Raw genomic sequence first — 27,183 nt, 5'->3', positions numbered from 1 at the left:
ATAAGAGCTATTTCCTGTCTTTAAGTTCCTTTCGAGAGCTCAGTGCTGAGTCCCAGATATTCGAGTGGTACTGAGCATCTCTTTTGGTGTCAGGAGTCAGATGTGTGAAACAGACACATCTGAAAGTTTCAGAGCGTTAATACAATCTAATGGAGTGCACGTCTTTTACATCTGTTTCTGCATAATTGAAAACGGATGACTTGGTGCAAACTTAGCTACTTAGCTTCTAGGCTAATGTTCGTATCCAGTCATTTTTAGAAATGCAGATTTGTGATATCAGCTAAATCAAAATGCAAGATTTGGTGAGCAAATTCTTAGAAAATGTAGGCTGATAAATGCAAAGGAAGTGCATGATAATTACAAACAATTCTTTTTAAGATTAAGGAAGGTTTACTTAAATATTTACTTATAGTTTTATTATATACTAGTCACTATTTTATGTACCTCACAAATACTAACTTATTAAATCCTCATAACAACCCTAAATATTTATGTTTTCATGGAAGCATAAGTTTAAAGTCTTGCTAAATGTTCCTTTTTATTTCCTCAGTTCATTTAGCAAAGGTAAGTTAGGCAATAAACTACATTTAATTTCTTTAACATGAAACTTTTAACCTCATATTTTGCAGTGAAAATTCCTGCACTGCTCAGTAGTTTCTCTAAAACAATATTTTATGTTGCAGAGTTTTAAGTATTTTAATAATGCACATTTGATAGTCTGATATTCTTTATTACATACTCATATATTTGTGACGTAGGGAAAAATAAGGAAGATCCAGACATATAAAACCAAGTTTACTTCATGCCACAAACATTGATTTTTGTCTTATTTACTTTTTAAAAAAGATTTCATTTACTTATTTTTTTATTTTTATTTTTTAGATTTTATTTCTTTATCTTTAAAGGGTAAAGGAAGGAGAGAGGGAGAGAAATATCAGTGTATGGTTGCCTTTCGTGTGTCCCCTGCTGGGAACTGGCTTGCAACCCAAGCATGTGCCCTGACTGGAAATCGAACCATGATTGTGTGGTTCGCAGGCCTGCTCTCAATCCACTGAGCTACACCAGCCAGGGCTCATTTACTTATTTTTAGAGAGAGGGGAAGGGAGGGAGAAAGAGAGGGAGAGAAACATCAATGTGTGGTTCCCTCTTGTGCCCCCCACACTAGGGATCTGGCCTGCTAACCAGGCATGTGCCCTGAATGGGAATTGAACCAGTGACCCCCAGGTCACAGTCTGGCACTCAGTCCGCTGAGCCACACCAGCCAGGCTGTCTTATTTACTTTTTGCACAAAGTAATTACATTGGAAGTTTCGGCAGCATTGTAGGTTTTAAAATGGATGTGGAGTGATGAGTATCCTTATGCAACCTAATACATTATCTGTCCTTTCTGTGGGACTTTGTTCTCGTGCTTCTATAGACCTGGGGATGTAGATAAGCTCCCTCGTATTTGTACAGAAGATGAACGCTTTTACTTTTTCCGAAGTATTTTCTGCGTTTCCTATGAGGTAGTTTTTCTGTTGGGCTCTTGTTCGAGGGCCTCTTTCAGTTTCTTGGGTGTGTAAGTACTGAGGTGGCGCGGGTTTTGCTGCTGTTTTTGCCTTTGCCTGTGATTCTCACAATGACAGATCATACCAGACTTCTCTCTCCAACACATCTGGACAGTTCTCTGGGACTACTCAGGTAGGCCTGCAACTTCCATGAAAATAGGTGTCTGCCCATTGTGTCCTGTCTTCCATGCCCTGTTCAGTGAACTGATGCTTAGTGTGGTGCGTTCCTTAAATTATTTTTGACTCACCTAAAGGTTAATGTAGCAGAAAGTAAAATTTACCTCTCATTTCACCTTGTTGGTAGAATCAGTAGGGGGTGGATTGCGATGATCTCACATGTTCAGAACACCTTTTGGAGAGTGATGCTTTACCTCCACTTATCTGCATTATTTGGAAAACGCAGTGAGAAGTCATTAGTAGCTTGTGTTTCTCAACGTTTGAATTATACTTCCTACTAAATAGTTGTCCTTCTCTGGTACCCATTCCCTTTTAGAACTCAGCTGGTTTACATTTCAGCAGGACAACGTATAGGGCCAAAAAGTACAGTGAGTCAGGGTCCTGAGTGTTTTAAAAGGAAAACACTGGCCGCCGCAGGGTGTGCCACTCCGAAGGGGAGAGGGGGAGATCCCGCGCGAGCTGTGTGCAGATGAAGGGGCTGGACCGGGCAAGAGAGCGTGGTTCGATCCTAGCATTGAACCAGGCACTCTTTGCAGCCTTAGTTAGATCTGGTCCTGTCTTCTGGGAACACAGTCATTGCCTAGGGGCTGGAGTAACCTTGTTTCGTTTCTGTAAATGAATAGCCCACATTTCCTTTGGCTCTGGGTCAGTGAGGGAGGAGTTAATCTCATGGATTCTTTGAAACTACTTTATGAGTAATTTCTTTTAAATTAGTGTTCTTCCTACAGTTAAATATAGAACACTGAATTTTGACACACACCCTCTGCTTCCCACCTGCTCTGTCATTTATGTCCTACCCACTCTTACCAGACTTCGGTGAGCTTCATCATCCTTTTACCTGCTCTTCCATCCATCCACCAGACTGTGTCTTGTCTGTGGCACTGTGTAAGGTAAGAACGGTTCTGCGTGTCAGTGTGAGGTCAGTGATCATGCCCCAGGTAAGTATCCGAGGGCAGAGAAGCTGCGTCGGTCTTGTTTTCGCACTTCCGAGGTACAGCGTTCTCCGAGGAGCTGTGCTGTCACTGAGGGTGACAGGAGTGGACTTATACCCGCTTTCCTTACCTCCCTTGGCTTAGTCTCGAGGGTCACCTGTTTCAATCCTGCTTTCTCCAAAGAGCGAAGCATTGATCCTGCCCACTTTCTAGATTAGCTCTTGTATGAGTCTCAGAGCAGGGTGTCCCCAGCTCCTTGACTGAAGTCCCGAGTGGGACACTGGAGAGGGCATTCCTGGGACCAGTTTTCCTCGTGGAGCTGGTGGGTCAGCTGCTGTTCTCTGGACCCCACACAGCAGTGTTCCCTCTTCGGGCTTCCTGCGTAGTTGTGTTTGCTGGCTTCACACGTCCGGGGGTCCTGCGATGGAAGCTATTGTTGCCATTTGGTTTTTCCTGACATCTTCTCAAAGTCTCTCTTTGATGGCACCCTTTGATTCTTTTTAAATCCTGTCTTTATTGTCAGGTGAAACACTAAATGCTATTTTTCTAGGTGATTTCTAAAATCACCTAGAGAAGGCGTACTGAGTGGAAAAGGTCTGCTGACTGGTCATTGGAAGTGCCGGGTAGAGCCATCTGATGTCTCCGTTTGTTCTCATCGCTCTGATTGAGCCTCTGGCTGTAATGTTGATGGAAGACCCCGAGAGGAGGGACCAGATAGTTTTTCATAATAGTTTTTCATACACCTTTGATAAAATTTGGTTTTGATGTCAGCCTTTTATTTTTCTTCTCAGTTGCTTTAGGTCGCAACCAGCCTCTGAAAAAGGAGAAGCCCAAATGGAAAAGCGACTACCCCATGACAGATGGACAACTGCGCAGCAAGAGGGATGAGTTCTGGGACACGGCACCGGCTTTTGAAGGCCGCAAGGAGATTTGGGACGCCCTGAAGGCCGCGGCGCATGCTTTCGAGAGCAACGATCATGAACTGGCGCAAGCCATCATCGATGGGGCCAACATCACGTTACCGCATGGTAGGTGATCCTCGGGGGCCAAGCGCAACGCAGCGCACCTCACGCAGGAGGCCAAACGGGAAGTGGGCGTCTTTCAACTAGGGGTAGGCTTGCTTGGTGTGTCTGTGTTTTTGTTTCTTCTTCGTTTCATTTTTTTCCTTACCCAAGGATGTGTTCATTGATTTCAGAGGGGAGGGGTTGGAGAGAGAGAGAGAGAGAGAGAGAGAGAAACACCTATTGGTTGCCTTCCAGTTTTTAAAAAAATATATTTTATTTATTTATCTTTTACAGAGGGAGGGAAGGAGAGAAATATCAATGTATGGTTGCCTCTCTTGGGTCCCCTGCTGGGAACTGGCCTGCAACCCAGGCATGTGCCCTGACTGGGAATCGAACCGCGATCATGTGGTTCACAGGCCTGTGCTCAATCCACTGAGCTACACCAGCCAGGGCTATTGGTTGCCTTCCATACTCACAGTATGCGCCCCTTCCGGTGACTGAACCAGCAGCCTGGTATGTGCTCTGACCAGAAATTGAGCCTGCCACCTTTTGGTGTACGGAACGATGCTCCAAGCAACTGAGCTACCCAGCCAGGGCTGTTTTTTAAAATATGTTTAATCTCAAGAATGAGAACTCTTGTTCCCTTGTTAGCTGTATTTTCTAACTTTCACATAACCTAGCTCTCCACGAAGGTCCCAGGCTCCTAGAGCTTCTGCTTCGCTGGTTTCCTCCCAGCACCAGAGTGAGTCTCAAATTTAGACAAAAGTCCTTAGAGACCCAGTGGCTGTTTGTTTACTCACTGTACTTCCTCCTCATTATACTTTCCTAACCACCGTTTTCTGTGATTGGAGCTCTGAGCGTTACTGGAAAGGTCTCTTCTTTGCTCAGGAATGTGAAAGCTTTGACTATTTCCAGGGACACAGGTATGTGGGACCCATAGACTTCCTTTTGCTCGGTTTCCTTGATTAGACGCGTACCATGAATTCTCATGCTGTACTCAGATTTAGGTGTTAAAATTGTATTCTTTGAGCCCTGGCTGGTGTAGCTCAGTGGGTTGAGTGCGGGCCTGCGAACCACATGATCGCAGTTCAATTCCCAGTCAGGGCACATGCCTGGGTTGCAGGCCAGTTCCCGGTTCCCGGCAGGGGACGAATGAGAGGCAACCATACTTTGGTTTCTATTCACTATTTCTTTCTCTCTCTCTCTCTCCTTCCCTTCCCCTCTAAGATAAATAAATAAATAAATTGTATTCTTTGTTTTTTTTGATTGCTGTATTTGTAAATTTTTTTTCTCTTCAATTTTTCAAGTTAATATTTTTCTAAGTTATCCCTTTAGCCCCATGTATATATTCCCCGGTGTGCATTGTCTTCTGCTTGTTACTGTACCCTCATTGTGTCTTTTTATTTTCTCTTATTTGTCTGCATTTTCAGAGGAGCCGTGCTTTTCACTGTTGAATCACCTGCTTCATGTCCTTTGCCTGTTTTTCAGATAAAAGATATTTAACCTCGTGTTCTTCCCAATGTTTAAAATCTCCATTAGTTTTCTTTCTTTTTTTTTTAAAGATTTTTTATTTCTTTATCTTTAGAGGGGAAGGGAAGGAGAGAGGGAGAGAAATATCAATGTATGATTGCTTCTCATGCGTCCCCTGCTGGGAACTGGCCTGCAACCCAGGCATGTGCCCTGATTGGGAATTGAACTGCAATCGTGTGGTTCGCAGGCCCACTCTCAATCCACTGAGCTACACCAGCCAGGGCTTTTTTCTTTCTTTCTTTTTTTTAAAATATATTTTATTTATTTATCTTTAGAGGGGAAGGGAAGGAGAGAGGAAGAGAAACATCAATGTATGGTTGCTTCTCGTGCATCCCCTGCTGGGAACTGGCCCCTGCCGGGAACTGGCCTGCAACCCAGGCATGTGCCCTGACTGGGAATCGAACCGCGATCATCTGATTTTCAGGCTTGAGCTCAATCCACTGAGCTACATCAACCAGGGCTCTTTCTGTTTTAAAAAAGATTTTTATTTTATTTGTTTATTTTTTAGAGAGGGGGAAGGGAGGGAGAAAGAGAGGGAGAGAAACATCTCATATGAGAAACATCAATCAGCTGCTTCTCGTACGCACCTGGGGACTGGACTGGGGACCCAGGCATGTGCTCTGACTGGGAATCAAACCAGCAACCCTTTGCTTTGCAGGATGACACCTAACCAACTAAGCCATACTGGCAGGGCTCCATTGCTTTTCTGAATTAACTGTGCTTCCAAGAAAGTTTTTTTTTTTAATTTTATTTATTTATTTTTAGAGAGGAAGGGAAAGAGAGAAGGAGAGAAATATCAATGTATGGCTGCCACTCATGAGTCCCCTGCTGGGAACTGGCCTGCAACCCAGGCATGTGCCCTGACTGGGAATCGAACCGCGATCACGTGGTTCACAGGCCTGTGCTCAATCCACTGAACTACACCAGCCAGGGCCCAAGAAAGTTTTTAAAACTATGTATTCATGGCTGTCCTGTTTTATATTATGAAAGCTTATTAGTATGGGCTTGTGTTAACAGTTTTTATTGAGCATTCACTGTGTATAAATGGGCGCTCAATTTTTTCTACACAGGTGCAAAAATGTCCCTTCTCCATTGACAAGTCTATAGTAGAATGCCTTGTCAGTGTGACCGTAGTCCCTACTTTCATGGACAGTCTCCGAATTCTTCGTCTCTTATATGATTGGAGGTGAACATCATCTTGCTCCATTACCTTTTAGAATTCCATAATTTTGTCTTCAAATACTATCTTCACATAGTGTAAAGGGAAAGGCCTTCCCTTACAAATAGTTTTATTGCCTTTCTCTTTTAATGCTTATATCTTATATTTTATTTTATTTATTTTCTTTAATATATTTTATTGATTATAGCATTACAGTTGTTCTATTCCCCCCCTTCATTCCCCTCCACCCGCACACTCCCTCCCCCACCATTCTCCCCCCCTTAGTTTATAACCACATGTCTCAAGTTCTTTAGATTCTATATTTCCCCCACTATTCTCGCCCTCCCCCCTGTCTATTTTCTACCTACCCTCTATGCTATTTTCTGTGCCTTCTCCCCCCTTCTCCTCCTCCCACTCCCCTGTTGCTAACCCTCCATGTGTTCTTCATTTCTATGGTTCCACTCCCGATCTAGCTGTCCTCTTGGTTTGTTTTTGTTTTAGGTGTGGTTGTTAATAACTGTGAGTTTGCTGTCCTTTCACTGTTAACATTTTTCATCTTCTTTTTCTTAGATAAGTCCCTTTAGCATTTCATATAATAAGGGCTTGGTGATGATGAACTCCTTGAACTTGACCTTATCTGAGAAGCACTTTATCTGTCCTTCCATTCTAAATGAAAGTTTTGCTGGATAAAGCAATCTTGGCTGTAGGTCTTTGGATTTCATGACTTGGAATACTTCTTTCCAGCCCCTTCTTGCCTGTAAGGTCTCTTTTGAGAAATCCGCTGACAGTCTGATGGGTACTCCTTTGTAGGTGACTGTCCCCTTATCCCTTGCTGCTTCTAGGATTCTCTCCTTCATTTTAGTCTTGGCTAATGTAATTATGATGTGCCTTGGTGTGTTCCTTCTTGGGTCCAACTTCTTTGGCACTCTCTGAGCTTCCTGGATTTCCTGGAAGTCTATTTCCTTTGCCAGACTGGGGAAGTTCTCCTTTATTATTTGTTCAAATAAGTTTTCCACTCGTGGCTGTTTCTTTCCCCCTTCTGGTACCCCTATAATCCGGATGTTGGAACGTTTAAAGATGTCCTGGAGGTTCCTAAGCCTCTCCTCATTTTTTTGAATTCTCATTTCTTCATTCCTTTCTGGTGGGATGTTTTGTTCTTCCTTCTGGTCCATTCCATTGATTTGAGTCCCAGTTTCCTTTCCATCACTATTGGTTTCCTGTGCATCTCCCTTCATTTCAATTAGTTTAGCCTTCATATGTTCCTCTAATTTGTGACTATAATCAACCAGTTCTGTGAGCATCCTGATGACCAGTGTTTTGAACTGTGCTTCTGAGAGGTTTGCTATTTCCTGTTCGCTTAGAGTTATCGGCTCTGGGACTTTGAGTTCTTCTTGTGCCATCTTTCGGGCTGTTCGTTCCTGTCCTGTAGCAGGATCGGAGCCCTAGGTGTTCACTAGAGCAGGGCAACTCAGTTGCTGGGTTGTGATGTTGTATGTGGGGTCAGGGTCAACGAGGAACAGTGGCGTCCCGTCTGCCGCCTCCCGCCTCAGCCCCTACGGGTGCTGCAGCTGCCACTGTCACCGGGCCCATGCGTTTCGTCCCTCTGCACTGGAGTGTGCCACCACCGTCAGCCCTCGCCCCGTGGGGCCTGCGTGGTCTGTCTCACTGTGCGCGAATGTGCGACCGCAGTCAGTCTGCCCCACACCCTGGGTCCAGGCCACTTGCGCGTCTAGGTCTGGGGATCTTTCCTGCCCGACCCTGCTCCGCTGCTGGCTCCGCCCCTCTTACCGTCCCTGTTGAACGGTTTGTAGTTGTTGGACTTCCGTATAATTCAATTTTCTGGTCTTTGGGTGTGTCTTTGTTCTCCAAACCTTTGTTGTATTCAAACTTGGTTGTGGGAGAAGGTACAGTCTTTCCACCTATGCCTCCATCTTGGCGGAAGTCTATATATCTTATATTTTAAAAACAGAATGTACTGATATTTGTTGTTGTATGGACCTGTAAGTGGACGGAGCTGTAAGAAGAGTTGTTTATCTGTGATAGTCTTTTTTTAGAAGCCTCGGGTTCTGGAGACCCTCGGAACTCTGACGTCCTCGTTTCGACTTACCTTAGTTGCCTGTAGGAATGCCTGATTGGGTTCTGTACAGTGTGGCCTTTCCACAGGTCCGTGGGGGCAAAGGAGCTCTTCTCATGCATGGCAGGGGCCCGTGCGTGTCCTCGTGGGTGTCTGTGGAGCTCTCTGCAGACGCCAGTCTCTCGTTTCTGCTTGTGTGTGAATGCCGGGGAAAGTCATCTTGCTGGCAGCCCCACCAACTAACAGGTTAGGGACACTTATTCTTGGGAATTTGAGAAAACTGGATGAACCTCTACCCGTCCCCCCTCCCCCATGTTTGAGGAATATATTCTACTTTAGCATGAAATAATCAAACTCTTCGAGCCTTCCTCTTTCAAAACTTTGTAGTAACTTTCTGGGTATTGATATTATTGTCATTGGTACCCTTGCTTGAATCCTCTTGTTCATATCTGAAACTTACCAATAATATTTCTGAAGTAGACTTTTGAATTATATCCTGGTATCTACTCTAACTCACCATCTCTTGACAACCACTGTTTAGTTACATGCTTTTACTTAGACTTGTTGTACTTGTTGATATTGTTGAAGTCCCTTCCATCTTTTTGGTATAATTACGTATTTGAAATTTTACTTTGGACATTTTGTTGTATTATATACCCTAAACATCTGACAGTACTTACTATTTTGAATTTAAAATATTGTATAGTCTTTAGCTCAGGCCCTGCTATCAGGCTTAGCCGTACTTCCTGCCTCTACAGCTATGTGGCTTTAGACAAATTGCTTCTTTTCTATAAGCTTCAGTTCTCTCATCTCTAAAATGTGGGTGGCAACCACCTACCCCATAGGGTGGTCATACTGGTTACATGTAATACAGCACATGGAGATTGCTCGCTAGTCCAAAAAGCACTTAAGGAATGGTAGTGCTAATTGTATTTTTTGAACTCTGACATTAACAAGTAAATTCCTTTCACCAAAATCTTTAATTAGAGATTTTGATCATTTTTTGGATGTAAGCATTTAATAAGTAGTAGTGCTGATGATGGTGTTTTTTGTTTTATTTTGAAGATTTTATTTATTTCAGAGAGTGGGGGAGAGAAACATCGGTTGCCTCTTGCACACCCCCTACTGGGGACCTGGCCCACAGCCCAAGTATGTGTCCTAACTGAGAATCGAACTGGTTACCAATCCACTCAGTCCACTGAGCCACACCAGGCTCTGACATTAACAAGTAAATTCCTTGCACCAAAATCTTCAGATTTTGATCATTTTCTGGATGTATTGTCTACTGACTTTTTCTGTGGGCATGTAACATTTTCTTTTGACTTTTTAGGGGACTTTGCCTTGGAGATATATATATGCATACGTATGTGTATATGTATATGTATGCATGTATATATATGTATATATGTATATATGTGCCTGGTGGAATTTTGGGATTGTGTTGATTCAGTAGCAGCAGCGGTAGTAGATACATTAATCGGATGCGAAGCAGTGAGGACCTAGGTAAACGTCCTCCTATCCCCAGGCCATCCTTTCCCTTGAGTCTCCTTCCATCTCCATGGAACTGAACGCAGATCGACGAGCAGAAGAGATCCCGAGACATACACTCCTTTCTAAGCTTTCTCAGTCAACGCTCCTTTCTTTTCGTCTCATCCCTGTCTTCTCTTCCCACACTGTTTTCATCTCCTACTCTTCTTATCTTCCCAATAGAATCATAAAACGTTCTTTAAAGTTTGAAAACGATATGAAACTCTCCGTAAATGTATTTGTACATGTCTTGTTATGTGTGTTTAGATCATATCCTCAAAATAAGCAATGGCTGTGTCCTTTTTGGTTTAAATTGTATTTAGAATCAGTGCTATATGCATAAAAATTATGCGTGTGTTGGTGGCCTTTTTTCCTATATGATGATAGGTACTTTCCTTCATCAGTTATTTTAAAAACAAACAGCAAAAAACACTTTCACCACATTTCGTTCTTTCTTTTTCGTATGGTGGTTCCATTGATAATTGTGTTCTTATCTCAGTCCCAGGCATGCGGTCATTCATTATAATCCTGCCTTGTCCACACTCAGAATAATTTGGTACTTTTTAATTCTCTTTCTCTATTAATATCAGTGGTAATTGTTTAGTTCATTATTCTCAAATGGCAATAGGAATTGTTAAAAGGCAAGTTAGTGTCATAACTACATAGGCACTTTATATGTGTGTATTTATATTTTGGTTTGGGAACTACGATTCCGGTTGAGGACAGTTTGGACGTATGTTTTGTGGAAAAGCTCTCGGGGGGATTCTGGTGCCTGTTATCCCTTCTCCAACACCTCCGCGTTCTGTAAGGGCTTCTTTTTCGTGAGTTAAGCAGCACTTTTCTTCCTTTTTTTACTTGTGGTCTTAAATTTCTTAATGATCTTACTGTCTTTTTGTAATTGATTGCTGTTTTTCTCTTTCTTTTTTTAGATTTATTTTACTTATTTTCAGGGAGAGGGGAAGAGGGTAGAGAAACACTGACTTGGGAGGGAAACATCACATGGTTGCCTCTTCCACCCAGGCTCGTGCCCCGACAGGGAATCGAACTGGAGACCTTTAAGTTCGCAGGCCTGCGTTCAATCCGCTGAGCCACAGCAGCCAGGGCCGTAATTGATTGCTATTTCGCCATTAACTGAAAGTCCTTCAAAATTCCTAACTACAGAGTTTTGCCAGTGAAACCAGGTTATTTAAGTGGCTTATTCTCCCCACCCCAAAGGTGGGTATTTTCATTTTATTTGGGAACAGTGTCTATTCATCTTGTAAAGATGAGCATTTAATGCCTCTTGGGATTATTATATAGCAGATCAAAAAGGATTTTAAACATTATCCTTTCCTACCCTCTCATTTTCTAGAAAGGTTGTTTTAACTTCTTTAGCGTCTACAGTTAGTTCTCCCCCTCCCTGGAATCCAAGTATAAAGCCTCCCCCTTCCTTGTGTAGACGTTGCTGCTCACTGTTTTCTAGACTTGAAGACTCAACTCCGACCTTCTTGCTTTTTGTGGCTAAACATAGAAAGTTCTCTACTGGTCTTTTCAAGGCCTGTTTTGTCCCTTTTCATGCTGAGGGATACGGGAGGCAGAAACAGTCGTTCTTAAAAACTCAACTTTTCAAAAATCACCTTCAGAATAAAGGTAGGATAGGCGTTGCCCAGAATTTTCTCCCCCTTTTCCTGGTATTTCTTATGTCAAACTATCAAATGTGAATAAATTAAATTATGTATAGAACTTAAGTCCTGAACCTAACAGTAACTAAGGCAGCTTCATGACATGATCAGGTCAGACCGTTGGACAGCACTGGTTTGAACTCCGCAGGTGCCCTTACATGCGGATTTTTTTACCAGTAAATACCTTAAAATATGCTGTCTCCCTTACCATTATTGTTTTAATGTTTAAAAGTGTCTGTATTGATATTAGCGCCGAGAGGAAGGGGGAGAGAAACAGTCAGAGACATCAACTTGGTTGTTCCATTTATTCACATGCTCACTGGTTGCTCTGGTGTGTGTCCTGACCAGAGATCGAACCCACGACCTTGGCGTATCAGGATGAGGCTCTAACCAGCTGAGCCACCCGGCCAGGACTTCTTGCTGATTTTCTTAATGACATTTTCTCTCTTTTATTGCAAGAATGTAGTATATAATACATACAACATACAAAATATTTATTAATTGTGTGATTAGTAAGGCTTCTGGTCAACAGTAGGCTATTTAGTCAAAGTTCTGGGGGAGTCAAAAGTTACATGTGGGTGTTTGATTGCGTGGGAGTCGGCGCCCCCAGCCCCGACTTAGGAAACAAGCGAGTTCCCTAAGACACAGCTTGTCAGGAGACCCATACGTGGAGGCGTTGTTTCTGTTTCTCTTCAGTGTGTCAGAGGCCCATTAAGAAACAGGCCATGGCTTCTGGTTTCTTTAAAGGTCACTGTAAGAATTCGTCATTTACTGGACTTAAATGAGAAGATAACTTACGAATGTAAAACTTAGGAGTGAAAATGTGAAGACACTGCATGTGTGTGGGAGACAGCGGAGTTCCCCCAGGCTGAGAAGTGGAGCAGCCTCAATACAGGACCTGGTGGCTGATCATGAGTTAACCGTGGTACCCTTTGTCTCCCTCCCCGAGGGGACAGCGATTCGGGGTTGTAAAGTCTGAGTTGATCTTCTCTGCTGCTGCTTCCCTTCCCTTCAGAGAGGAACAAAGCCCCCGACATCGCTGAGCTGGGAGGCCGTCCCTGAATCAAAGGGCTTTTCTCTGTGGAGGACCTCCTTTCTTTGCCCTTCTGGGGGGGGTGGGGCAGGGCATCAGGATTTCTGATATGGTCCCAGGAAATGTACCATATCAACTTCTATTTCTGTAAAGCCAGATAAGCTCAAGTTTTTCTTAAATCCTTGCCAATGGATATTTCCTCTTTACTTCAGGGACAGGGCGAGGGAGAGGAAAAGAGAAACTCGATTTGTTGCCTCCGTATGCATCCCGCAATGGATTGAACCCACAGCCTTTTGGCTTATGGGACTGGTGCTTTAACCCACTGAGCCACACCGGCATGGCTGTCCAGGTCAGCTTTAAACAAACCACGGTGTCCGCATACTTTTGGTCTGTTCCTCTGTCCTTTTAAAGAGCTGGAATGAAAACTCACTGTCCCCCTAGAAATGTGGCAAAGCGTTATACAACCTGTTACTCACGGGCTAGCCAGTATATGACTTGACCAATACATGCAAGCTAAGCCGCTTTTCACCTATGTTGTCTGGAAGAGGCAGTCGATTTGGTGCTTCTGAATGCCAGTCTTACGGCTGTTGGGTAGGATGGGACAGCTAACCCTGCTTCTCTTAAAGCCTGACTACCCGGTCTAAGCTTGGCGTAATTCCCAGCAAAGCGCTTGCATGGGAGAGCCTGCGGTTGGTTGGTCCTGAAAGACTGCTCACACTGTCAGGATGAAGGGTCATTTCGATGACCTCTGGCATCACTGTGATTCAGGTGCGTGGAGAGCCTGATGAAGCCAAAAGCAGTGGACACCGTGGACTTGACGCACCTTCGGTCTGCGGTGGGAATTGCTGTTGGTGAGCTCTCCCCCGTAAGCCTGGGTCTGAGATGTGAAGGAGGCATCGTTACCGAGTGTTTTCTCCATGTTGGTTGTATATGCCCAGCAGTTTTGCGTGTTTCATTATTTAATCCTTACAGCAGTGTTGTGAGGTGGGTACTGTAATCCTCGAGGAAATGGACCAGTTTATCCGAAATTAGGGTCTGCGTTAAAACGGAGGGGTGACGAAGTGCAGTGGCGCTGTTCCTTCAGGCGGCCTCCCCGCCCCTCCGGTCCCCTGCGCCTCCATCGGGCTCCCGGCGGGCTGCGCGGGTCCCAGGTGCAGCCGCTCTTCCCTCCTTCACGTTCACTCCTTTCCTTCAGTGTCTGTCCTGGTGGCTGTGTGTCCAACTCTGTAGATGGATCGCCCCGTGCCAAAGGAAGTCACATGTGTTGGAAAGTAGAGTTTGTACCTTCTAGATCAGTTAGAGAAAAGAAGTCAGGACTAAAGATCCTACCCTGGCTGGTGTAGCTGGCTCAGTGGATTGAATGCCAGCCTGCAAACTGGAAGTTCACTGGTTCAATTCCCAGTCAGGGCACATGCCTGGGTCACGGGCCAGGTCTCTCACTGGGAGCATGTGAGAGGCAACCGATCGATGATCTCTTGTGCATTGATGTTTCCCCCCCTCTCTTTCTCCCTCCCTTCCCTTCTCTCTAAAAATAAATAAACAAAATCTTAAAAAAATTAAAACTAAAAGAATAAAGGTTCTATTTCCATAGGTTTTGAGAGAACCCCCCAGGGTTCTTCTAGGACCCTGCCTGCTTAAGTAACTTTGGGAGGGCAGCTTTGATAGCAGACCGCCAGTGCGTTTTAAATGCTGCCTTTTCAGCTGTGTTGAGGCATATTGATGAGTGCGAAACAGCACATATTTAAGTGTATAGTTGGGTCGGCTTTGACATATATACACTCCTGTGTATATGAAACCATCACCACAATAAAGACAACATTTTCATAATTTTTAAACTTTTACGTAATTGTTTATGTAGCTATACAAATTTCAAGTGGTAAAAAATTCAAGGCTGAACTGCAGCCTTAGTAGCCATGAGAAAGGAGGGCTGTGCAGTGAGGCCTGTGAGTGCCTAAAAGGTGGTTCCTTTCTAATGTGAAAGACTGCTTGAGAAGGAGTCAAGTGTTCAGCTTCCTGGCATTTAGTAAACGTATTTTTCATTCATTCATTTATTCATTTAAAATACTTTATTTATTTACTTAGAGGTTAAGGGAGGGAGAAAGAGAGGGAGAGAAACATCACTGTGTGAGAAATACATCAGTTGGTTGCCTTGCACACACCCCCAGCTGGGGACCTGGCTCACAACCTAGGCTTGTGCCCTGACTGGGAGTCGTACCTGCGAGCTTCAGGTTCCCAAGCCAGCACTCAGTCCACTGAGCCACACCAGCCAGGGCTAGTAAATATATTTTATTTTGGGCATGTAATTTAGTTTTACCTTTATACTTAGGTGAAGTATTTTGAAGCCTGATTAAAAACAGCCATAGAAAACAGTTGAGCAAGGAAAACAGAACATATCTGAGCCATTCATATAGGTAGAAAATAAGTAAAAACAACCTCAGGAAATTATGTACGAAACCAGAACAGAAGGTGGCGTCTGGGCAGCTTTCTTCCTGCCCGGGGGGCGCGCTCAGGGCTTCCTGACCTGGGAGGTGAGGCCTGGCAGTCACTTTCCCTGGCGGCCATCTGTCTCCCCCGGGCTTGAGGTCTGCAGTGGGTTTGCGAGGACAAGGAGGGAAAGACGAGTGTGTCCTTCCCTCCTCAGAGGACGTTTGGTGCGCGATGTAAGCGAGCCTGGCCAGACCTCCTTCGGAACTAGTGCAGAATTGCTCAGTGAGCTGCACCCTCAGTGGCCAGTGCGGGTGATTCAAACCTTTTATATGTTGCAAATGCAGATATAGGTGAAAGTGGTTTTGGACAGGTAGAAATATCCCTACATTATCAACTTTTAGGGTGGTTCCTTTTCTTTGTGTTTAAACACGGGGTTTCTTTAAAGCAGAACTCTCCATCTTTCAACTATGCTTTATTTTTCGCACGTTCCTGGCAAATATCGTGGATGAGACAGTGACAGTAATATGTCCATTTTGTCATACATGTGGTGGCCTCACAGCACCGAAGCCTCTCTCAGTCACCATTTTCTTTTGCCTTACCTTCCGGTTCCTTCTCTGACCAATGGTTAACATCACTGGGAAATACGTTGTTGGGCTCCGTTTGGACTGGTGGTTTCTTGCTCCTTGTCATTCATGTTTGGTTTTTCATCCCTCTGGTATTTGTCCTCTCCACCCCCCAACAAGCTCATTGTGTCCTTCCCATTAACCATATGCCTAACCTGGGAACCGAGCCCCGTTGTCTCATTCCTGTTATGCATTTACCTCTTCACGACTCAGGTTATTTCACTCTTCCACCTGCTGTCTATGACCCTGGACAAGTTCCTTCTTCCTGCTCCAGTTTTCCCATGTATAAAACGAGTGACGTAAAGGCTGTGGTGAGGATTGGACGTAGTGTATGTGACGTGCTCAGTCAGAGCTGGAACTAGTAAGCACTCTGCTCTCCCAGTTTCACTGAGTGTAATGGGCCCCCATCACTGTGTAGTGTAAGATATGGCAGCGTAATGGTTCGATTTACATACGTTACGAAATGATTCCCGCGGTCAGTGTCCTTCACACCCTTCATCTCAGACACAGTGGCAGGCACTCTCAGATGGTGCCTTTGTGTTTAAATGTGTGCATTTGGGGTGATTACTCTACCGACTGCTTTTACCCTTTTCCCGATACCGTGCTTTTCCAGTTACCTGCAGATAATTCAACTGAATTATCTCACTGAACCTGACACAGTTAAAAAACTAAGCAAAGAGCTCTGGCCGGGTAGCTCAGTTGGGCTAGTGCGTCAGCCCCACCCACCAAGGTCGCAGGTTCCGTCTGTGGTCAGGGCATGCACGGAAGCCATCGATGACCGCACAAATAAGCGGAATAGCAAATCGATGCCTCTCCTCTCCCTCTTCCTCTTCCTCTTCCTCTTCCTCTCTCCTCCCTATGCCCCTCCTCCTACCTTCCCCCTGCCTCCCTTCCCCATCCTCTCTAAAACCAATTAGAAAAAAACTGAGCGAAGAATTTTGTGGTCCGAAATTCTCTGTTACTCTTTTTCTGGTTAGGTGAGTCTTTTCCTTTTTGCTGTCCAGCATATATAACCTATCATTAGGTCCCGCAAGTCACCGTTGATTGATTGATTCCCTTAGACTTGTGTCTTTCTATTGCTTTAGTCAGACAGTTATTTCAGCAGGTTCCCCTGGTTCTAGTCAGTCCTTCTCCCTTCGTGCAAATGCACAGGTGATCTTCACGCTTTGTCTTGTTTAATGTGACCCTAGTGGTTGGCGTGTCACTGGTAGTCAGAATTTGTTGGATGGGTGACCCGTGTGCCTGCATCGGTCCCTTCTAGTCATTTCTTACACGACCGTCTGTGAACTCCTGACCTCCTCTGTCAGGTTCTCGCCTTCGCTGCCTGTTCAGCATTAAACATCGTCAGTGCCGTGTGCGGCTCGGCAGGGCCGGTTGCTGCTCCCCACTGGTAACGCTTCCTGTGTCCATGTCACCCCTGTTTCTTGGGGTGCCCTTTACTTATATTCCGTGTCACACCCAGAATGCACCGTATCTCCAGAATTTCTCCCCCTCGGCTCTACCAGCTTTAGTCGCTTCTCTGTTGTGTGATACCTCAGCTTCTATGTGTGATTTTTAGTGTCCCAGTTGTACTTAAATCTTTGGTAGTTAGGTTGACCTGCCCATCTTGATTATAAGCTCCTAGAGGTCAAGGACAATCTTGGTTCTTTTATAACTTCTCCTCGGTGCCAGTGACACGCGCTGCATGCTTCTAGGTGCTCAGCAAACCTTCCTGCAGCGACTGTGTATGAGGGTTGTCTCCTGGCGGTCCTTGTGGGGTCCTGAGGGGCTGTGTGGTGAGAGCGCTGTCCTTACTAGAGACGTGGAGCCATTGGGGGCCGGGAGGACGTTCAAACCTGTCTGGGCCTGCGGAGGGGTCCTCGCTGGGACTAAGTTCTGGGTGTGTTCAGCTGTGTGCTCTACGGTAAGCACAGATTGTTTTCATTGGTACTTTATGATCACAGATATTTAATTCTGGGGTGAGAATAGCCCATAAAACCATAGCCTTAAAATGTGATTAAGTCATATTGACTTCATGGTCTGGAATTTCCCCCTCTTTATAGAGATTTTAGTTTAAAATACTAGAGCATATTTATTTCAGTTTATATTTCAACAGGCAGAAGTGAGAAAAAGAGTAAATCAGCAAACTTTGTGTTAAATAATGCAAGTTATCTTTCCTGAAAATACTGAAACGTGGACGCTTCTTAGCAACACAGAGTCTGGGTAGCGTATCCAGCATTGCAGTTACATGTTTCCACCTGTACGTCTTCTGCGGGGTTTCTGTTCTCACCCCGTGAGACCTGAGAACTGAGCCTGACTTGTCGGGCTGAAGGCAGAGGGAAAAGGCTCGGCTTTCCGTGGCGGTGGGGGAGGGGTAGTCGGACCTGGGAAGAGCCAGAGGGCCTGCTGGTGGGTGGTGCGTCTGGTTGAGGTCAGCGTGGTTAGAAAGGCTGCTGTGACGTGATCCTTCTCACCCCAGTTCCCAGGGAGCCTAACCAAAACGTAGGCTGTCTGACAGACGACTTTGTTTTGCAGTCCTGCTGGGTTTTGTTTGTTTGGGGTTTCCCCCCCAAGATTTTATTTACTTATTTTTAGAGTGAGGGGGAGGGAGGCAGACTCGATGTGTCATTGCCTCTCACTCACCCCCCACTGTGGACCTGCCCTACAACCCAGGCATGTGCCCTGACTGGGAGTCAAACCAGTGACCCTCTGGTTTCGCAGGCTGGTGCTCAGTCCACTGAGCCTCACCAGCTGGGGCTACAGGCTGCTGTTTCTGTTCGTTGTGGTACATGAAGATAGAGACGCATGTGGAAACCACGTTAGAGGTCGGTGTGGTCCTGCCTCATTTTGCTGATCAAAACAGTATTTCAGGTTGAAGAACGTTGCTCAAGGCTGTGCAGCTAGTTAGTGACGAGGCTGGGAGCTTCGTCTTGGTCTCCTGGTTCCAAAGGTGGTGATTTGGAATGGTGCCTAAGAGAATGTTGTTGCAGCAGAACAGTCACGTAAACACATTCTCGTGCTTATCCGGCCCACATGACTGACCCTTCGGTACCAGTGGGTTGCGCCTCTGGGGGTGTTCACTTAGTGAGGCGGTGGGTTTTAGTGACCTCTCCACTTTCTCTTGTTATCCTGTCAGCCAGTCCGTCCGAACAACGCTGGTAGGTGTCTCTGCCGTAGGCTCTGGAAAGTATCTGAACAGTGGTAAGGGGCCGTGCCTCTACACACAGCACTGGCACGGCCTGGTGGTGCTTCCTAGTTCCCAGGGTGGGGGACTGGTGTCAGCTGTGCTCGGGCTCGGTCCGCTTGCCGTGTCGTTGCAGGGTCTGATTTGTCTGTGAGCGGCACAGGCTGAGCTGTGTCGTTAAGCAGGATGGGGAGCTTGGTGTGTGTTGCGCTTGGTGACTTAGCTCTCACTCACCCCAGCTCCTGGGACGTGCGGGGGCGGGGGGGGGGGGACCTGATTGACCCCAGGTCCCCGGAGACTGTTCACTCCCATTTCCGATGCTTTGTGTTTTCAGCCTGTTGATAGCGACCACAGAGACCAGCTCCTTAACTGGTTTGTTCATTGATAACCATTTCTAAGCTGCCCACTCCCCATCTTTATTAGGTTGCTTGTAGGAGTTTTTGAGTATGGTAGATGTTTTTGCTTTTTATCCAAATTGAGAATCAGCTGACATGTCTGGTTAATGTCTGGTTTGTGTAGAGGGCACACGTTATGGATAACCTACAATAAAACATTTGTTCAGTAAGCTTTTAACCTCCCTGGGGAAGTCCTGGAAATTACGATGCTGTTTATGATACATAAAAAATTAGTCAACAATACTTTCTGTTAAAACATAAATGCTTTTCTCCTTCCTCTGAGCCAGCTGGTTATGAACTTAATCCCTTGTTCGTTTTCCCTTTTTAACCTGTAACTTCTCTGTGACACTGACGAGCTGGGGTTGATGAAACACCTCGGTCCCTTCTGTGGTCGTTGGGCTCCTGAATCTTATTACAGGAACGTGAGCCGAGGGCCAGTGGCATCCGCGTGTGTGATGCCCTTGGACTGAAGGGCCTCGGGCCAAGCCCTTCGTTGTGGTGAGTCTGCGCAGTAAGGAAACCACTCTCACCCTGTGTTGTGGTGCATTGGGCTCCGAGACGCTGTTTTAGCCGAGTCTTTCTTAAAAAGATATCCCAATGCAGTTTGAATCTCTCCTTAATTTGGTCTAAGCATTAATGATAATAGTGAATTTTAATTTCGTGTGCTTTCTTTTCCTTTGTCTTTCCATGAAAGTGTGAGTTAGGTATGAAGTAGAAGACATGAGGGTAGTGAGTGAGAGTTCTGATTAACATAAAATTAGATAAACATTCAACCAATTTGTTGTGGACCTTGATGATTATCACAGATGGTCAGTTGACAGTGACAGTGACTGACCTTATTGGAATACTTTTCTCTACAATGGCAAGCTAGCAAGAGATGCTCGAGTGTTTTGCCAGGTGTGAACAAAAACTCGTTCGTCCAGATTAACCCGTGCCCCGTCTTGTCCCCGAAGGTGCCCTTACCGAGTGCTACGACGAGCTGGGGAGCAGGTACCAGCTGCCGGTCTACTGCCTGGCACCGCCCATCAACATGATAGAGGAGAAGAGCGACGTGGAGGCCCTGGACATCCCCGAGCCACCCCCCAATTCTGGGTACGAGTGTCAGCTCCGGTTGCGCCTCTCCACTGGCAAAGACCTCAAACTCGTGGTCCGCAGCACGGACACGGTGCACCGCATGAAGAGACGCCTCCACGCTGCCGAGGGCGTGGAGCCGAGCAGTCAGCGGTGGTTCTTCTCCGGCAGGCCCCTCACCGACAGGATGAGGTTGGAAGAGCTGAAGATCCCGAAGGACTACGTCGTGCAGGTTATCATGAGCCAGCCTCTGCAGAACCCGACGCCAGTGGAGAACTGAGCTGGTTCTGCCGCTGGGCCCCGGACCCCTCCCGCGCCTTTCTGTTGCTGTTTCCTACTCTGTGGCGTGAAATTTATTTTCACTGCTCTGCATTCCGTATAATGGATTTAGTTCTGAGGAATTATCAGTGAAAAATTCCATCTGTGATGGAGACCAACAAAAATAATTAATAAAACACAAAGAGCTAGCCTTTGAGACCTGTGTAATTACGATTTCTAACTGGAGGGACAGTTAAGAAAGTAGATGACCATTTATTTTAAAACACCCAGAAACTGTGTAATGGCTGTATCTAAATGGTCGGGACTGTAAATAGAATACTGCATCCGTGGGGAACAGCACCGAGCACCTTGTGAAGCCAGAATTTTTATAAAAGCGATAATTTCCAGAAGTCATCAATAACAGTTACTAGACTTGAGCTTTTTAGAATGGAAGCCGGAAAGAGCAGTATTTGGGGTTTGCTTCTATTCTGGTCTTAGTTCTCTGCTCGATTACTGTTTAGTCCGAGAGGGTTGGAGGCCGGTAAATTGTGTTTCAGAGCTGCTCGCGGGGGGGGGGGGGGGGGGGGGGGGGGGGGGGGGGGGGGGGGGGGGGGGGGGGGGGGGGGGGGGGGGGGGGGGGGGGGGGGGGGGGGGGGGGGGGGGGGGGGGGGGGGGGGGGGGGGGGGGGGGGGGGNCGCCCATGTGTGGAGCTCATTGTATTCCCTCCAAATCCCCGTGCCTTCCAGCACGTTGGTGGCAGGCCCCCTTCTGGGACACCAGGCAATAGTTTAATCGGTGCAATCCGAGCTCTGATTTTCAACTGATACTCAGTTGGAAAGCGACTTGTTCTCTTGCTGCATAGGTATTTTGAGGTGTCTGTATAACAAAATTGTTTTCGTACCCCAGGTTAGAAGGTCATTACTATATAATACCATAATTGTTTCCCCTGCTCTCCTCAGAACTGTCAGAGCTAACTGCCGCCAAACGCACGGCTACTGGGCCAGGGAATGCCAGGGGTCAAGGGCAGCTATTCCCACTGTGGGGTAATAAAGTCCTTCTCTTTTCTCCCCCAATTTGCAGGGAGGGTGCAAGCCAGCCCATTCCACCTGTGCCTGGGAGAACTGTGCCTATTTTCAATCTTTCAGAGAAGATTTCAGGTTGTGACTGACTAATAGGACAGATTTACCGATGTCACTTAAACATTAGCGGCGAGACCAAATGGTGAAATGTTGCTTTATTCGCCAGCGCTTTCCAGTTCCCTGTTACCTTAGTTATGGGGGTGACAGCTCTCCTCTCTCCTGTCTCCTAGCAAAGAGGCAGATTAAGAACCATCATAGATTTGATTGTACGAGACTAACAGATTGGTGAGGTAACCCGATTCTCTTGTGCCGTGGCTGGAACAAAGCTGCGGAGGGTTGTGTTTAAGTTGGAGCCTCTTCAAGGTTGGGCTCCCACGTGACCACTGCACCCCTGGGGGTCCATGGGATGGAAAACCAGAGGAAGAAAGCACTTAGGCTGTGTGCAGCTGGGGAATATCAGACCTCCACACCTGTGTGGATGCGAAGCGCCATTATTGGTTTTAATGGCAAAATGAAATTGCTAATTAGTTTAAAGATAATGTTTGAAACGGTATTAAACTTCCTATAGCCTGTTCGATATAATAATATTTATACTTGTAACATGTTTCTGAGAGCTTTAACTACTTCCCCTTGTAATGCAATTATTTGAAAGGTTATGGCTACATTTAATTTAGGTTTGCTGATAATCGAATCTAAGTCCAAGAGGATACAACAGCATCCATTCCAAAGGAGTATTTTTATACACAGGGCGGGGGGGGGTGAAGGTCTTTCAGTGCGGTGCCCCATCGTCAAAAAGTTCTTGTCAATTTGTGCGCCCCCCCGAATAGCAACATCTCATAAGGTTTGTCAACGGGGACAAAAGGTGTTTAAACTTATTTTTCTTAAGTAAACTTGGTGATATCATCAGTAACCTATGGTTGGTAGAGGGTCTTTTTTATTTGTTGAAGATGTGAGCTCTCAGTAATTTATTTTAAAGGAACATATACTTTGAATAACAATTTTCTGGGCATGTTTAAGAAACCTAGGTAAGGAAACCATGGTGCTGTTTAATTGTAAATAGATTGATACGAGATTGGACCGATACTTGATATGTACAATTTTAGTGTGTAGGGTTTTTGTGCATTTTTTTAAAAAAAATTGTTCAATTTTTCTCTTTGTCTTTGCCTTTTTTTCTTTTTTTCTTAGTTGTTATTCTCACAGTAAGGGTAATCTGCCTCAGCCTAATAAAACCTCTAAAAAGGTTTTCCTTCCTTTTGAAACTTGAGCTCAGTGCAGGAGGAGTTTATTGCCCCAGACCAAGGCTCTGTGGTGCCACACCCTACAGGGTCATTTACAGAGATGCGTGATCTTTTGCACCGAAATCTTGGTCTAAAGTAGGTTGTGTTTTTTTTTTTTTAAGAATCATGGTATAAACCAAAACTTTAATTCAGTTTTCCCAAAGCGCTGAGCCTCATTTATAACCATTTTGGATCAAAGTGGCAGGTTTGATGATTAAATTTTTATTTAAATAGGTGATGCATACACATGATGAAAAAAAAAACAACCCAAAATACGGAAGTGAAAAGTCTCTTTCACCCCTGCTCCTTGTCCCGTCTCCTCTCCCCAGAGCTAACAACTGTTAGCATTTTTCCGGGATCTCTGGAGATAGCCTGGCACAGTGGTCCTCAAACCTGAGCACGCGCCAGAATTACCTGGAAGCCGCATTGCATCGAAACACGGCTTGCTGGACTCTTCTCCCAGGGGCTCCGAGGCAGCAGGTCTGGGTGGGGCCCAGGGATTTGTATTTCCAGGAGATCCCAGGGGGTGCTGCTGGGCTGCTTGCCTGGGGCCCCCAGGCCGAGGACGGTTCCGGGGTGGGTGAGTACAGGCACCCACCCTGCCCCATTTTTCCCGTAAATATAGACAGGCCCCTACACCTTTGGTTTTTCTTTAAAATGGTGGATCGAAGTTGTCTGTGTAAACAGAGCTGGATCTGCTTCATGCCTTCTCCAGTGGCTGCAGCATCCCATGGTCCACAGCATCCCATGGTCCGCAGCACCACAGGGTTTCCAGCCTTTTCCAGCCACGGTTCAGCTTGGTCAGTGTGGCCGTTTCCGGGCTTCTGCCACTGCGAACCGTGCTGCCACGAAATGCCCTTTTCTGCAGCTCCGTCTTGGTGTACGTCTACTGAACGCGCTCCTGAAGAGGGTGAATTGCTCCATCAGAGGGCATGTGCGTTTAGGGAGCAGATGCTGAATGGCCCTCCTTGTGGACGTGACCCGTCTAATACCAGGAACGGTACACCTGCTCCGATTTCCCCTGCCCTGACCAACTTTTTGATCTTCGACATTCTAGGTGAAAATCTGTGTCCTCTGGTCTTTACTAGTGTTTTTTCTTCACACGCGGTTTCGCGTTTTACTGTCTATTTTAAGGCCATGGGTATTTTTTTCCCCCTGTCAATTCTCTTTAGGTTTGCTCATTTCCTAGTGCCTTTCGGTCCTTATCCTCCTGATTTGCAAACATTCTTTCTATATTAATGACATTATTCATTTTTAATCATGTGTTAACATTGGTTTTATATAATTTTCCATGTGTAAATATTGTTTTTCTTTTTCAAAAATATTTTATTTACTTGTTTTTAGAGAGAGGGGAAGGGAAGAAGAGAGAAAGGGAGAGAAACGTCAGTGCGTGGTTGTCTCTTGCGCACCTCCCACGGAGGACCTAGCCCACAACCCAGGCGTGTGCCCTGACTGGGAATCAAACCGGCACTCAATTTGGCTTGCAGGCCGGCACTCAATCCACTGAGCCACACCAGCCAGGGCCAAATATTAAGTTTTTCATGGTCGGATCTATAAGTCTTGGATTTTACGACTTCTTGGTTTTTGTAACATTAAAAGGCATTCCCCACTCTAGATTATAAAAAATATTCATTTTTAATGGTTTCATTATATGGAGTTTGTTTGGGTCCAAGAATGGGAGTGGCGGCCCAGACTCACTGTTTTCCGCTCCCTGCTCCGCGGTTCCTGACATTGACCCGGTAAAGAGCAAAGAGGAGCACAGCCGGTAAGCGCCCTCGCTGCAGGCGGTTTCCCGGGATTTCCGTTCCCTGGCTCTGGGGGGGCTGGCCCTATCGGTGACCGCCTATTCCAGCAGGTGTCAGCAGCACCGATTTGGCCTTTTTAGTAGTCTCTGTGTTTGGCGGGAGGCACGTGACGATGATACGAGAGAGCAGAGAACTAGTAGAAGAGAACGGGTTTCGCTTTGTTTAGATGGCCTCCTCTCCAATTCTCTTCTCTTCGTGGCCGGTGGAGATGGTGGAGGACCCAGTCCCGCGGTCCTGGGCTGACACTGCAGTCACCTCCCAGTGGAGCCTGCTGCTCACCGGCCCGGGGCTGCTGCTGCTCAGGCCCCTGACCGAGCGCGCCTTGTCAACCTGGGGGTTCTGATGGGACTCTGATGGAGCCATCGCACAGTGACACTGCGCTTGAAGCATGCGAGCGGTACTCCGTCGGATAAGCCCGACCCTCGAAAGCGCAGTAGATTGCCTCCGAGTGGAAATAATGAAACTCAATTGAAGGGTGCTCAGAAACACATTTAAAATCCTTTTAAGTCCCAGAGTGTCATTGAGGGGAAAAATCCTAATGTGGACATTGACAGATTTTCTCTGTTGTGCTCCTAGTCCCGAAAGAGTGTCACTTTACTAAGGGACAAGTCAGCTGTTTTTTTTTTCCTTAAGATTCTATTTATTATTAGAGGAGAAGGAAAGGAGAGAGAGGGAGAAATATCAATGTATGGTTGCCTCTCATGCATCCCCTGCTGGGAACTGGCCTGCAACCCAGGCATGTGCCCTGACTGGGAATCGAACCGCGATCCTTTGGTCCGCAGGCCCACACTCAATCCACTGAGCTACAACCAGCCAGGGCTTCAACTGGTTTTTATACTGTCAGTGTGGGCCCATCGGAGGTAAATGCCCAGCTTCCTGATTCTATTGCAGAACCACACAGTTTGTAAGCATGCTCTTAGAAGGAATCCAGCAGTTGGGTCTGGATACCTTTTATAGTGACCCCAATGATTCCTAGAGAGGAGGGGAAGACCACACTACCCACTCCTGTGTGAAACGTCAGTTATTAAATTTCGTATTAACTGATCTAAATTCATTTGAAATCCTTGAGTAGTTTTAAGCATTTGCATTTTTGTTTACAATTTATTTAGCCAACATGAAAACCTCACCTGCTCACCTGTTACCTTGGGCTCTTCCCTGCTCCCCCACTGCGCCCATTCTGACATGGTAAAGGGCAGAGTATCTTCATTGCTTTCTTTATTGCTTCGGTCACCTTTGTATGTGTCCCAACACATGGGAAAGAAGCACGAGAGAGACAGGAGAGACCTGTTCCAAGGTAAGCTTAGTGGTGAGACCCTTTGGAATGACGGCCAGTCTCAAGCTGTCACTTTCCAGCCAGCCAGCCCTCATCTCTCAGCAAAGCCCTCTGCGTCCATGTGGTCATGTCCCACCTGGTCCGTCAGGGGGGGTCTCCTGGGAGAGTGACTGTGAACCTCTCACCAAATCCATTCTAGGTGAGGAGCTCTGCCTCTTTCTGACCTTCCCAGCGCTCTCTGAGGTGCCTACCGTGACACCCTTGTGCAATTCAGAAATCAGAAGCCTGGGTTTTGCCTGCTGGACATGATTCATGGTCATAAGCATGTCATCAAAATCCCACGTCTGTTAGAGTAAATATAGAAAGTGTTCATAGTAATTAACGTGATTTCTACTGTAAACAGAGATTTGAGTTCTAAATGACAGTCTTAGGTGAGCAGCGTTCTTGTCTGTCGCACCTTGAGAAAGTGGTTTTTAATGATTATCTGGAACTCATTGGGTTGCCTGAGGGACAGTTAGATTGCATAATGTAGTCTTAAGAAATCATTTGTTTATACTAAGTGAGCTGTGTTTCTGTACTCGCCAAGTTCGTTCCTCAGAAATTTATGGTACAAGGAAATGTGGTAATTATTAGCATGATACAGAAAGAATTTCCGAACCCATGAAATGCTAGCTGAAAACTTAGAATCTGCTAAAACTGAAATGAGTTATTTGGATTGCTCTGCTAAAACTGAAATGAGTTACTTGGATTGCTTGCGCTAAGCCCTGGCATCTCATTGACCTTGGATTTGAATCCTGGTCTTCCCACTAGTGAACCAAATGTTCTCGGGTAAGGTTCTTTATCTCTGTAGGCCTCCGTTTCCTCATCTGTAAGTTGAGACTCACACCCAGGGTTATGAGTAGGAATAAATCCATGCATCTAACACACCCGTATGACCCACAGCAAGTAATTCTTCAACTAAGTGGTGCCTGTCGTCATTGCATCACAGCACAGGCGGGCAGGGAGGGTTCCTAAGTCCCCTGCTCCAAACATTTAAACGTTGCCTTGGTTATACAAAAGGTAAGTTAAAGGGGGCCTGTCAGGATTACTTTATCCGAGCAGGTTTGATACATTTGCTTAAGCACACATAACGAATCAGAGAGGAGTTTGGTTCTTGGAAAAACACAGGC

At 45.8% G+C, this 27,183-nt stretch overlaps 1 protein-coding gene across 1 annotated transcript in view; it reads left to right on the top strand.

Moving 5' to 3' along the window:
- Nucleotides 1-20,790, top strand: part of UBTD2 (ubiquitin domain containing 2) — a 38,761-nt gene extending 17,971 nt beyond the window's left edge. The window contains exons 2-3 of the mRNA XM_037057770.1: nt 3,447-3,683; nt 20,205-20,790. Coding sequence (XP_036913665.1) covers nt 3,447-3,683; nt 20,205-20,602 — 635 coding nt within the window. The 3' untranslated portion in view covers nt 20,603-20,790. The remainder of the gene's footprint in view (nt 1-3,446; nt 3,684-20,204) is intronic.
- The last annotated feature ends 6,393 nt before the right edge of the window (nt 20,791-27,183 follow it).

The sequence above is a fragment of the Sturnira hondurensis genome, unplaced genomic scaffold, assembly GCF_014824575.4.
Source record: "Sturnira hondurensis isolate 20B ecotype Veracruz unplaced genomic scaffold, ASM1482457v3 Scaffold0009733, whole genome shotgun sequence".
Taxonomy (NCBI): Eukaryota; Metazoa; Chordata; class Mammalia; order Chiroptera; family Phyllostomidae; genus Sturnira; species Sturnira hondurensis.
Note: the sequence above shows the minus strand (reverse complement) of the source record. Positions and strands in the feature narration are given on the sequence as shown.